Below are 14,492 nucleotides of genomic sequence, written 5' to 3' on the forward strand. Positions count from 1 at the left end.
GAGATGTAGAGGCCCGTATCAGTCTTCATGACGGCAGCAGCACTGATGGCTGTTTCTAGACACAGTGACAGATACGATCAGCTGAAAACAGCCCTGAAACAAATCGCTCCCGACAGAAGACAGAACAGCTTTGCTGCCCTGGGGAAAACCAGCCACCTGTCTCTCATTTCTGCAGTCGTTTTAGGTCTGGGGCAGGGAACTCCAGAAGGGGTAGGGTGGAATGAGGGCAGGCAGCTGCCTCTGCCCATGCACATTGATGTGCCCTGCCAGGGCAGCCCACCCAGCACAGGTGGACTATCAAGGGAGGGAAAGAGGACAGTTACAGGACACATAGAGTCCCAGTGATGTGTTAAAGGCATTCTGGTGCCATCTACATCTGTACACACAGCACAGTTCATAACTGATATTCTCACGGTGTTGTCCTGCACAGGTGGCACCAAACAGGGGTTACTGGGAGCTTTTGTATCCCTCTGCCATTCTTTGACATGGATAAACTTTGCTTTTTCAATCTTTGACTTCCTCTTTCATTCACATTGCTGCCCTTCTGTCTCTCCTATATAGAAAACCTGGAGCTGCCACTAGAGTTGCCACATGACTTATCACAACCCATTCACCATTTTCTGTGTAATAGAGCTAGAAAGCATTTGCTATGTTTTATAAAAAGATATTTCCATTGAGGAGAAGTTAAAATTGTATGGCTGGATAATGGTTGCTTTGCTACTTAGTAGTGAAATCTCTAGCTGTCCAGTTCAATTCCCGAATACATTTATAGTTTTATTTTACACAGTGCTTTATAGTTTTATTCCAATAATATTTTGAGAATTGTTATTACAATAAAATTCTACTTTTCAGAAGGAGACCAAAATGAAGGACTATCTTGACAATTTTTAATCATGTTGAAACAGGTAATGGAAACGGAAAATGTCCATTGGTCCTCAAGTCTAACTGGATGGAGCAAGACCACAGGACACACTGTGCTACTCACTCTCTCTTTCTCTGGAAGCTTTGTGGCTCTGCAGGCAAGAATGGCAGTGGTTGATTAATAAACATACTCCTCCTACAAGTCAGACTGCCAACATTTCCATGAGTTGCTCTGTGACACTTTTAGTTCCAACTTTTTTGCTCACAACTTCTATGGCACTGGCCATCTCTCCTGGAAGCTTGTTCATTACCTATGCTGGAGTCCTTTGTGACTTATCTCTTCCACTGAACTGTAACCTCTGTAAGGGCAGAATTCATCCATAGTCAGTCACCTGGGTCCCTTCCCCTACCTGTGTTCCTACACAGCATCTGTCTCCTTGCAGATGTGAATTAGGTCCTGGATGACTGATGGAAAGTCTGCCTCTCTGCTTTGTACTTCTACCAGAGACTTTGGCCAGATACCATATAATGCTGTGGTTCTGGTTCTGGCTCTGAGGTCAGGTTACCAGCAATCAAACTCTGGACCTGTTTTTAATATCATGGTGTTGTTGTTTCCTCATCTCTAGAATGGAGACAATGATAATAATGACCTTATAGAGCTGTTGTGGGAATGACTGAATTGATCCCTACTGCACAATTTATATAGTGTTGCCTCAAAGAAAGTGTTTAGCTATTGCTATTATTAAAGCTGAGACTTGGTTATGGAGAATGTCTATTCTGTGTTACTGTTTGGGCAACTGCAGAATCACATGTCATAACATTTCCAGATTTTAATTCAGACTTTTAAAATGGTGATTATGGAAAAAATAATTTTGTTCAGACCTAATCTGACTATCTTGAATGAAAAATTTATGGAATAGAACTATTTTCAAGATTGTTCCAGATAAATCTATAAGATTGAGATCTACATGACAAAACTTTCAGGAACTCTTTGGGTAAAAAAGCATTTGTATCTTTAATATTGCCTTTAGTTTCCCCCCACATTTTAGGAATCAGTACACATATTGTCATGAATCACAGTTTGGTGGGCCTTTAAGGAATTCAAAAGCAAATAACTTCATCATAGACATTGGGAGATGAGACTGGAAACAGAGGCACCAAGAGCCATCTAAGTAAAACTCCTCATTGCTAGACACCTTATGGATTAGGCATGTACAGGCCATGAGGAGGGTTCCTCCCTAGGAAATCCAACCCCTTCTTGTGACTTTCAGTCCTGTTGAAGTCTCCATGCAACTGGGGTGAGTGTGGTTCTGCTCAGAAACTTGAGTTCATTTTAAAATGAACTTAAGAAGGTCTTCTAGTTAGACCCACAATCAGAAAAACATTAATGGTCACTCTGGAAGCAGTGTTAGGATCACCAGGTTTTGTTTGCTGCCCAAACCAACAGGCCAGGGCTCTTTGAACATTAGAACCCTGGTCATTTTCTTTCTAAACTTAAGGTTCAGATTCTAATTCCATGGTATGCAATTTCCTTTTTTCAGCAATCCACTGTTGCATCTCCTTGATAAAAGTGTGCAGTTGTAATCAGCACTCAAGGAGGCACTAACTACAGGTCCGGCTGTCAAACTTTATCAGAAAGCTTATCCTCCTGCCTGCCTTGATTCCACAGGCCCCTCACCCCCAGAGTGTGAGCCAGACAACTCTCAAAGGCAGGGAAGAAAGATTTGTGTTCCCACTACATTACTCCCTGACATTGGGGAAGGAAGAAACAGGTGTGTGGCTCTAAATGCATCTTGAGAAAATGTGGATGGGAAGTAGAAGAGGGAGACTTGGAGGAGGAAGCTAGAGTTTGGGGTTTGTTCACCTTTGTAATGAATTGTGAAACTTCCTCAGGGAAATATTTTTCTTTATTATGCTATGTGGCTCCCTGACTTCAAAACAGAGCTCTCTGGGGCTCAGGGTCCTGATACAAGGGTGGGGCACACATTAATGATTGGCAGTTCTCCTGCTCAGGGCTTGGCACTGCCAGTCTTGTTGCAGGCTTTGCCCAGGTCTCATGCTCCAGATAGTAACTGGTTTCTTGCCTTGTTTCTAGTGATTACCAATGGAGTACTGTCCTGCTCAAAGCTTCCCTGCCACCAAGCCTCAACCCCAGATCTTGTAAACTGTGGTCACTTATTTCTTCACTCTTGAAACTCTTCCTTGATTTACTGTGGGAGACCAATCACGCATGTGACTGAGTTACTCCCCGGCTGGGTGTTTTGAGGTGTCCACTAGCAGATGTGGCAGGACTTCCCCACCTTTCTTGGGTTCCAGAATGGTGTCCGTGCAGAGCCGTGTCTCTCCACTACCCCAGGGACCCAATCACTTCACCTGACCTTGCAACACTGCTCCCCTTGACCTTCATTGGATGGAATTTTCCCCAGAATTTTAGAGTTCCCCAATAAAAGCCCACTCCCAAGCGTGCTAGCTCTCTCTCGCTAGACTCTCCCATAGAACTTCGCTTCCCCTCTGGGGAGCTTAAGGTAGCGAGCACGAGGAACCATCCCGGAGCTTGGTTTAAAGGTAAAATTTTAACTACCTGAGAATTTCCTTGCATGACCAAACAATTAACCGTTTGTGCTGGACGCAGACAAACATTTACCTCTTGGAACCTCGTTCTGTAGAAATGGGTCTTCTCTTGTTCCCCAGGGACTAACACCTGTTCCAGACCTGCTAGGTGATACCTGCCCCTTACTGGGTCATTGACCCATCACTAGCCCTCCTGAGGCTGTATCCACTCACTGTGGTCCATGATTGAACCTCCTGATGCCTGGCTTCAATAGAGAAACTTTGGTCAAACTTTATTTTTCTTTCCAATCCAATCCCAGGACAATATCTTACACCACCTGCCTACTACTCATTCTCTGAGAAATACCCTGAGTTTGCTGACCACATGTGAAGTCCTCAACTGACTGCCCATTGCTGGATTCCCTTCTGCTTCACTCTTGCCATCTAACCCTTGCTCTCACTTCTTGTTTTTTTGCCTCAGTGGGGCAATCGATAGACTATAAGTTGTCTCCAGGAGGACCAAACCTGCCATTAGGGTTCCAGACTTGTAATCAGTCAAGTTCACTGTGTGGTGATATAAGCTGCACTCCTGCCCAATTGCAAAGTTCACTTTAGAAATCCAGACAAGTTTGTTTGTTTTCTAGAAAGTACAGATACAATTTCCCTATTCAAAAATACATTTTTGCCTTGGTATGACCACCCTGGCCACCTTATCTAAAGTTTCAACCCCAATCCCTAATACTCACCACCTCCTTTTCCTTCCTTTTATCCCCTCTTAGCACTTTTTGCTTAATTAATGCATATCTTACTTATCTTGCTTACTGTTTACCCTTCTTGGTAGAATACAAGCTCCATGAAGGTAGGGATTTTAACTAATTTTATTATTTCTGTACCCAAAGCTGTCATTCAACAAACACTGATTAGGAAAATGAAGGAGTTAGTAGTGAATGGCAGGATTGCTTGCTATCTGGCCAGGCCACAGGGCTTTGGGTATCATGCCCTCTTCACCATGGCAGGGAGTTTTCCTAGCTTGTCCATCATGGCCCCTGGAAGCCTGGCTCCTGGGCTTTCTGCTCTCGCCACAGCTCAGTGCTCACCTTCAGTTTGTGCTCATGCTCCTTGTTGACACGGGCCAGCAGCTGAGCTTTCCTTCTGTTGAGGGCATCAATGAGGGCATCACACTGGGCCACCAGACAGGCCTCAAACTCCACACTGTTCTCCTGTGTGAGAAAGCACATTTCTCAGGACTTGAGCTGCCAGAGAAAACACCGCTCCCTCATTCACATGTGGACAGGGCATCTCTGACAAAGGGAGTGGAAATGGACTCTGTTCACAGAGCACATTTGGTATTTTTAAAATAACTGGATAAACTTCATTCTATAGTGTTAAATTTAGATCAAAAAAAGTTTTTATTGCTTACATTTTTATCAAAAGGAAACCATTTCCACAAGTTGGATTATAGTCAGTAAAATAAATCTTTAAGTCAGTGGCACACACATGTAAGCCCAGCAGCTTGGGAGGCTGAGGCAGGAGAATTGCAAATTCAAAGCCAGCCTCAGTGAAAAGTGAGGCACTAAGCAACTCAGTGAGACCCTGTCTCTAAATAAAATGAAAAATAGGGCTGGGGATGTGGCCCAGTGGTCAAGTGCCCCTGGGTTCAATCCCCAGGACCAAAAAAAAAAAAATAAAAAAAAAAAAATCTTTAACTTGTAGAGTGGCACATGAGTCCCACAGTGAGTCACATGTGTTCAGCTCTGTGTGGTGGAGGGTGGCAACCAAGTGGAGTGGTAGATGGTCAATGTAGGAGACAGAATCATTAAATTCAACAGAAGGAAGAAGACAGGGTTACAGTGGTCTTCAACATTAAACAATACTCTAACAACAACAGAAGTTTATAAGAAATGAGAATGATCAGCAAAAGATCTTCTCCCTTTCATTAGGGAAAGTAATAGTGAAGAATAATCAATGTTTGTAACAAGGTCACTTTGCTGTAAACATCAGGTATAAAGCAATATATGCGGAAAGGTAACTATGTGCTAAATGAATTAGAGCTTCCTTATGATGTTTAAGTTCAATGGAGGATATCAAATTTTTACTTGACTTAAATCCATACATGTGTTTCATTTAAGCAATTCACTGAATAATAGGCATTTAGGCAAAATAATCTTTCAATAAGTTACATATGCAATTTTGATTCTTAAACCATAATCTGAACAAAATTAGAATTTATAGCAAATGAAACTAAATACTCACATATGTATTAATAGCTCTTAAAAATAGCACCCAGTTGAGGGCTGGGAGTGTGGCTCAGTGGTAGAGCACTTGCCTAGCATGCTGGATTTGAGCCTCAGCACCATATAAAAACAAATAAATAAAATAAAGGTTTTAAAAAAATAAACATTTTTTTTTTAAAAAATAGCACAGTGTTAAGTAAATTGTAAATGTTTGGGGAATAGCAAGGAAGGAACAGTTTAGCATAACACACTTTATTCCCAAAGTCATGAAGAACTATGTCTATATAATAATCCACTGATAGGTATTTGGTAACTTTTTTTCAAACACAAGATCTTCATATAAGGTATGCTTTAGTAATTGCTTGAGTAATGTATCTATAGATGCTAATTCTGGCTTTCATGGTAATCATTTTTTTTTTTTGAGTTTTCAGGGAACACCCATTGAAAACATAATTTAAGAGCTCTCTATGCCCCATGCAGGGAAATGGTGGAAGGAGGTTGGGAGGGAGGGAGCTTTCCCCTGGAAGTCTCTGTTACTTTTTTCTTGCAGAAAGAAAGCTTTGCTCTGATGAAGAGGCAAGAAAGAGGCAAGCCTGGGTCTGCACATTTTATGCCAGCAAAAGCAAAGAAAGGACTGATTGATAAGCTCCATGGCTTTGAAAAACAGAAGGAAGTGTACAAAACCGTTGGGTTGTTAGGGAATCAAACATTTTAACATAGGCATGCATGCCAAAAAAGGGCAAAATCAGTGTGTAGTGCTTTGAAAGGGTGGCTTATGTTTTTTAAAAAAGCCATTTCTGCCTTGATATGGGTTCAATGTTAACTCAGAAAGCCAATATATTGAAAGCCAGAGTTTAGGTTATTTCTATGAGGCAAACCTCAAAACATCAGAATGGCAAACAGTGAAAAGGTTCATTATTTTAGTGTCTCATGCCTTTTATAGGTTATCCCTTTTACTACTGTAGATAATTTATGAGTTCTCAAATGATGAATGAACCTGCTTGCTGGTCATTGTGTCCAGATAAAGATATCTGAAATTATAGTCACCAAGAGATCATGGCTGGAAAATATCCAAGTATCTAACTAGAGGAGAAGCATTTCTATGGGAACGGAAGAAATGAAAGAAAGAAGAAAAAGAACAGAAAGAAGGAAGGTAAATAAGTAAAAAAAAAAGGAAGGAAAGGAAGAAAAAACTAGAGAAAATGTGGCTTGTTAATGTTAAATAAGATATATTTACTATAGGTGTTTTGGGAATGTATAGGGCTTTAAAACTCAGTAATGAACAACTAGAATTTACAAAGAAATAGTCCTCTTTTTACACACATGCTAGTAGGGAATTAGGACTTCAGTGTGAAAGACAGGAACCACTTGGAAACCCAGGCTGTCTCTTGCTTGTGGGCAAAAGGCAGGCACCTCAAAAAGGGGCAGGCTGGAAGCTGATCTCTGTGTGTTTGTATGTATAAAAGAGACGGGCAGGAAACAAAAAATAGGAATTTTCCCAGAACACAAAAATAAAGGAGAAGACACAAACACCCCCACAATTTCACATTAGCCCATGGGGTTTGCTTTCCATCCCAGGGGACGCTGATACCTGGATCTGCTGGACCATGTTGCGGAGCTGCACGAGAAACTCCTTGGCTTCCTTGGCCCGGTCTGACAATCCATTCAGTGCCTGGGAGAGCTGGCTCTGAGGAGAGAAAGGGGGTAAAGCGTGGAGTTCTAATCACACAAGGCCACACAGAGTTGTTTCAGAGAGGAAGACCCAGGGACTGGGAGTTGTCAACCTGCTTGTCTGAGGTTAGGTCATTGAGCTGACATTGGTTCATACAGATTCCATCAACAATGGTGTCCACACTCCCTTCCAGGGGCTCCTGAGGAGTTTCTTCTCAAAAGCAGTGAAAACTTCTGGCCTTTGCCTCACAGAGCTGATATATATCTAGACTTTCCTCATCTCCAATTAAGTGATTATTTATGTAATACCTATTATTTGCTAAGGATAAACAAACAAAACAGTGAATCGTTGGGCTGGGGATGTGGCTCAAGCGGTAGCGCGCTCGCCTGTCATGCGTGCGGCCCGGGTTCGATCCTCAGCACCACATACAAAGAAAGATGTCGTGTCCGCCGATAACTAAAATAAAAATAAATAAAAAACAAAAAAAAAAAAAACAGTGAATCGGATGATCTGATTGTTATTGACATTATTTAGTTCAAAGAGCTATTATTTGGGATTGGGTCAGAAAGAATGAAGAGAGACAAGAACAGAATAAAGAAGAAAGGTTTAGGTTCTGGTGCAATACCCTGGGGGCCACTTACATGTGGTGACAAAGATAAACAGCAGGATTTCATGCCCCCTTTCACCTAATCAATGTCCCTCTCCTCTTCCCATGATGGCCCTGTTCCCTAACACCTCTCCTCGCCAGCCTCCTAACCAAGTCTTGCTCCCTTTCTGACTTTCTTCACCACCCTATCCCTACAGGGGTGCTGTTCCCTTGAAAAGGCAATGTGTCCAGGTAAACACTTGCTCTCCCAGCCTCGCTGTCTGCTGGGGTGGCCATGACACACATTGCTGATCAATGGAAGTGGAAGTCTGCTGGGGGCTGGAATGGTCTGAGAGAGCTTTTTGGCTGACATGGGACTGGTGTGGTTGATGCAGCCTCTTCCCTGGGCTCCTGACTTTACGATGGCTGTGATGTCTTCTGACTGGCATGTGGAGCAGTGATGAATGAAGTAAGATCAGTTGGGAAGACAATGAAAAAATCCTGGAAGGCTCTTCATTACTAGAAAATGTCCTTGTTGGTAAGGATTTGTGCATATTGCTTTTATAGGATAGTCTTTCAATCATATTTATAAATATCTGGTGGAAGGATGGGGGAAAAAGGAGCCTGGATCCGATGGTATCTTGGAGCAGTGGAGCCTCCCACCACTAACTGGATTTCTTATAAAACTCCAGTCTCCTCTACAGGAGTTTTCTTCACTTCCAGCCATGAGCACTGTATTTGATACAAAATTCCATCTCCAAGTAGCCTGTCTCTCACATTGTGACAGACTCCATTTCCCAAAATGCCTCCTTGGATAAACTAAACTCTGTTCTCCTCCTTGCCAATGTAATGTATTATCTACCCATTTTTTTCTTTAATAAAAGGACAGAATCTTAAGATTAAATCTCTTGGTCCTGTGAATGTTCTCTTATATTTGCCTTATTAAATACAAACAGGCTACTGACTCTTTTTTTAATAACTGTAAAACAGAATGGGTACTGACTATTAAAAATATGTATGCCAAATGCTGGGAGGAAGCAATGTGGATGGTAAAAAGAACAGATTTTGAAAGAGTTAAAATTCTGGCTTTGTCCTTTACTAAATGTGCCTTGATAAAGTTAGCTGTGCCTGAATTACTCCAATGGAAAAAATGGGAATAGTAATAATACTTTGTCAGTGGGTTTGGGAGGGTTGAATGCATTCATGTGTTTGAAACCTTCTGCTAATACAGGATAGTGATTAAGGCAACTATTCAGATCTCATAAATGCTGCCAGTTACTGGCTATTCAACCTTTTATACATAGTTTTACCTCCTCCATAAAATGAGAAGAATACTATTACTATTCTTGGGTGTTGTGGACATTGTATGAGATACTATGTCTAAAGCCCAGAACCCTGCTGATGCACAGCCACAGGGTACATGCTTAATAAATGTTGGCTGCAATTAATTCTTATTTGCATTCTTGATTACTGCTTACACAAACACCTGCTGACTGGAGGGATCCAAAGCACAGATTCCTGGAACAGGATCTGTTGGAGAATATTCTCCATCACTTACACTGCCAGAAGGGTAGACCAACACAACTGAGTAAGAAAAATCACACATTGAGCCTAGAGTTGCAAAAAGCCTACTCAATTCTTTACTGGGCGTTGTAGTCAGCTTTTTTCTGCTGCACTGAAAGACCTGACAAAAACAACTGGAGAGGAGGAAAGGTTTATTTAAGGGCTCATAGTTTCAGAGGTCTCAATCCACAGACAGCAGGCTCCATTCCTTGGGGTTCAGGGTGAGGCAGAACATCATGGCAGAAGAGTGTGGCAGAGGAAGACAGCTCACATGATAATCAGAAAGCAGAGAGAGAGAGAGACAGTGTTCTCAAGATACAAAATAAATACCCCATAGCCATGCCCCTAATTAACTATTTCCTTTAGCCATACCCTACCTGCCTCCACTTACCACTCAGTTAATCCCATTAGGGATTAATCCACTGATTAGTTTAAGGCTATAACCTGATAATTTCTCCTTGGAACCTTCTTGCATTGCCTCACATATGAGCTTTTTGGGGACACCTTACATATAAACCACAACACTGGGTCTTAGTTACACCATCATAAGAGGTTAAATGTGTCCTCAAGAACTATTTCCAGGAAACCAATAGATAAAGGAGGAAAAAAAGTGTCTCATTTATGAGGAAATGTTTCTTTTAGAACTCATGTTTCTTTATTTTTTTTCTGAATGGCTAAAGGTTTGTTGAGCAATCACAGCTTTATTCCCTTTTTATTATAATCTATGAATTAGTAACCACCCTTGGAAGTGTGAGTACAGAAGGTAAACTCATTTGGCTACACAGAAGTGGAGCTATCTGATTTCTTATATTCCAAACTTGGGATTAATTTTGTCTGTGTATCTAAGTCAGAGCTGACACCCACAAAGTTTTGTTAACCAAGAATTGCATATTCTTAGAAAAAAACATTTAGTAGTAGACAAAGAGTGCTGGTTTCATCAAGGATTTTATATGGCAAAGCAATAAGTGAACTGCAAAAGACAATTTTTCCCAGGTTTCTTTTCTTTGTGTCTATGCTCAGTCCTAGTGCCCTCACCTGGCTAATGATTGTTCTGGTATTTGATAAACAATTGCATTATAAGATAAAGGTCTAGAAACCTTTCTTTTAAGCTTTGTCTACTTGTAGAAATTGAGCAGGAGACAATGAGAAATCCTGGAAAGCTATTTATCACTAGAAAATGCCCTTTATGGTAAGGGCTTATATGTGCATTGTTTTTATAGTGTAGTCCTTTGAGAACATTTGTAAGCTATATCTGATACAGAAGAACCTTATTATTGATTGATCTGGTTTCCTAGAAACCTTTAAGTTCCTGATCTGTGCTAGCAGAGACGTTCTGTATTCAGGACCACAGAGCAGCATTGTAGATTTACCACCAGAGCACCGAAAATGCAAATATGCAGTGTGTGTTTTTATTGCAATATCTTTGGCTGTACATATAGTCATTAGAGGGAGGAAGGTTCTACAGGCTGTTTATAATGCCTGTGCAGTGGCTTTCAGAGTTCTTGGAGATTCATTTTCTAATGAAGGTGTCTGAAAGTGAATGAGAGTGGAAAAATGATGCACCCACAGAAGCACAGACAGTTTTCTGGTTAAGTTGTTCTCGGCTCAGAGCATGATCAGAATAACCAAGGTCTACAGAAAGATGGCAAGCTGCTGAAGAAGAGAAACAAAGAACTCCAACTCTCCCTCCCCTCCATGCATGCCTCTCCCTTTAACTCCACACCTAGAAATACTCCTTTTGGAGGCTTTCCTTGCCTCCAAAAGGAATATTTCTAGGAGAAATTTCAAGAGTTCAACCCTAGAGCAACCACAGAGGATGTTTCAGAACCCATTTCTTAGGCTCAGCAAAGGGGTAAGGAACTCAATCCATCCTGACCAATTTCTTACTTTATGTGCATGCAGCCATGCTGCTGAGCACACCCCCGAAAGAAGACTGGCTCTTCCCCTTACTCCACTGTAAATATCATACACTTGTCATTTTCCCCTCAATTTACTACTAATATTGGGTGAAACTTCCTTGTTGTCTGAGATCTGAAGATACAAGTAAAGGGCAGGTCAAAAAGGATCAAGGAAAGAGTTGGTATGAAACAAGTGAGGCAGCAAATACACAACAGCTACTCAATGGCCCAGAAGGTGTGGGGCACCTTCTCCATCACAGTGCACGCTGTTCAGATACTGCAGGTGAGCCACAGCCCACTCTGCCTCCTTTGCAGGTACCAAGGTAAACACCAAACACAGGAATAAAGTGGCCACTGGTGCAACGAGATTCTGAAAAAAGGTGCCCAAGAGAATAACTTTTTTTTTTTTTCTGAAGAAATGCTGATTTTTTTTGACTCTCACAACATTACCAATGTTATACAAGTAAAAAGTAAAAGCAAGAAACTCTAATAGTTATAATGGTCATTTGTTATGATCTGGGAACTCTGATGGGTGCTTTAAATGTACATTCTACTTAATCCCAATCACCAATCTGTCAATTGTAGAGGCTTGGAGAAGATATGCCTGAGTTAAGGTGTTTCTACTCACATGGAACACAACGAACTTTAGTGGGATCCCCAAATCATGCCTTTTGTTCCACTACCCCAAAGAAATGGACAGGGGGGCGGAGCAACCCATGGTATAAGCATGTAAAAGCAGAGAAGGTGAGCTAATGAGGGCTCATTAATGATTATGAAAGGACCTGGTCATGCTCAATCGTCAGTTAATATATAAGCCATAGCATGACTAGTTACCCTGTGAAGTGTTCAGCTTCCTTTCCTGCATGAAGTTTTTGGTTTTGTTTTTGTTTTGGTAAATTTGAAAAAGAATCCTATAAAAGAGAAGGGTATCATGGCAATAAGGAAGAAGCTTGGGATTGGGGTCCAGAGCTGGCTTTAGCACCTACTGGCCTGAGAACTTGAACAGAGACTGGGGTGAGTGGGGAGTGAGGTAAAGGAATAAGAACCAAGTGGCTAGTGTTTGGGAACATTCCAGATGAATTGTCCATGGGATCTGATTCTCCTTCTAGCTAAAATTTTCATTCTTTCTGCTTGTACGTTTTCTGCCCCATGAAGGGATCTACTCCAACCCCCGCTCACTGAGTAGTGGATGGACAGGAATTCCCAGAGATCAGTCGCTTGGAGGATACTAAACTGTCTCTAAGCCCAGCAGCAGCAGGATTGTGATCAGCAGACTGAGAAGCTGGGCCTGGGAATTGAAGTACATAATCTAGGGACATGGTGTGTGTGTGTGTGGGGGTGTATGTGTTAGTTTGTGTATGTATGAGTATGTAAATGTATATATGCATGTGGGCATATGCATGTGAGAAAGTGGTTGTGTGAATATATGTAAATGTGGATGTGTATGAGTGCACAGGAATGTGAGTTTAAGAGTATAGATGTGTGCATATGTGTGAGATCTTATTGGTGGAGTACAGGGAGGCTCTTGGCTTTGGGTTAGAATGGTGTTAAAGGGGTCTTATGAGTAGGGATTTTGTCCATTAAACTGCTACTTATTGCTAGTTGGTTATAACAAAGATGCTCTTCTTGCCCCAAATCTAGCCAGGCTCCTTGGAGCCCTCTTCTTGACTAAGCCTCAACCTTGACCTATAAAGACTTGAATAAACACTAACATAGTTTCTAATAGCTCAAGGCTACATTCCAAGGCTGAACCCAGCTCCACTTAAAGTGCCTGTCTGAGAAAACTAGAGGTTGTCAAAAAAGTTTACTGTTTGGTCCAGCCAACACCTGAAGATAGGGAGGGTGGGAACCTTTTCAATAAGCATCAGTCAGCAAATGCAGATGAGCACCAACCTCCACTTTCCTACTTCTTGTAATTTTTCACCTCCCTAACTCTACTGAGCCCCTGCTCACCCCACTTCATACTCCCACATTCTCCCTTTAAAATGCTCAGTCAGCCTGGCGAGCATACCTATAATCCCAGTGACTTTGGAGGCTGAGATAGGAGTGTTGCAAGTTCAGTCAACCTCAGCAACTTAGCTAGGCCCTAGGAAACTTGGCAAGACTGTGTCTATATACACAATGGAATATGACTCAGCATTAAAAGAGAATAAAATTATGGCCTTTGAAGGTAAATGGATGGAGTTGGAGAATATCATGCTAAGCAAAGTAAGCCAATCCCAAAAAACCCAAGGCTGAGGGTTCTCTCTGATAAGTGAATGCTGATCCATAATGGAGGGGAAGGGCATGGGAAAAATGGAGGAACTTTGAGTGGGCAAAGGAGAGGGAGGGGTGCAGAGGAGGCATGGGGGCAGGAAAGATGGTGGAATGAGATGGACATCATTACCCTAGCTACATGTATGACTACACATATGATGTGACGCTACATTACTACATAGTGTACAACCAGAGAAATGAAAAGTTGTGCTGCAATTGTGTACAATGAATCAAAATGCATTCTGCTGTTGTATATACCTAATTAAAATAAATAAATAAATAAATAAATAAAAAATAAATAAATAAAAATTTTAAAAGGGTCTGGGGGTGTGGTTCAGTGGTTAAATGCCCTGGGTTCAATCCCTGATGACAAAGCACAAACATAAACAACAAAAACATAAAAACTCACAACAAACAAAATGCTGAGTTATCTCTGTATAAATGAAAGTTGGGTTCAGTTCATGCTGGACTCTTTTCTCTATTGCAACAGTATATTTTTTATTAAGATCTACTATTACTCCTTCACTAATGTCTGGCTTGTTTTGATTGGACAGTTGCCAACCCTGGCCAGGGAGAACTGGGCCAATCTTGGGCAATGAGCTAGCCTCCACAGTAGTTAACTTGAAGGACAAGTGAGGGAGTACTTCTAGGGATGCCAAGTCCCCTGCTTAAGCTGGCACATCTCTCATTTAGCAAACGAATCTCGCCACGTTGATTGTAAACTTGGCTCTGAGCCATTTGGAAGGAGAAAGGAGGACTTTTACTAACACACTGTTATATATAATCCCCTTTCCCACACTTCATTGCTAGACCTGTATACACAAGCACACAAACATTCACAGCAAAAGCTAATGCGTAGCGCCATTTGCTAA

General features: G+C 41.6%; 1 protein-coding gene across 25 annotated transcripts in view; it reads right to left on the bottom strand.

Moving 5' to 3' along the window:
- The window catches only part of Trim9 (tripartite motif containing 9), a 98,391-nt gene that overhangs the window by 41,271 nt on the left and 42,628 nt on the right, over positions 1–14,492 (bottom strand). For 21 of the 25 annotated variants that reach the window (XM_076848298.2, XM_076848297.2, XM_076848293.2 and 18 more), the window contains exons 2-3: positions 7,237–7,332; positions 4,509–4,631 (exon numbers count right to left, since the gene is read on the bottom strand). The exons of 3 other annotated variants lie outside the window; for them this stretch is intronic. In XM_076848298.2, the coding sequence (XP_076704413.1) occupies positions 4,509–4,631; positions 7,237–7,332 (219 nt within the window). The remainder of the gene's footprint in view (positions 1–4,508; positions 4,632–7,236; positions 7,333–14,492) is intronic. One more of the 25 variants, XM_076848292.2, reaches the window with a different exon arrangement.

The sequence above is a fragment of the Callospermophilus lateralis genome, chromosome 3 (genome assembly GCF_048772815.1).
Source record: "Callospermophilus lateralis isolate mCalLat2 chromosome 3, mCalLat2.hap1, whole genome shotgun sequence".
In the NCBI taxonomy this organism is placed as follows: Eukaryota; Metazoa; Chordata; class Mammalia; order Rodentia; family Sciuridae; genus Callospermophilus; species Callospermophilus lateralis.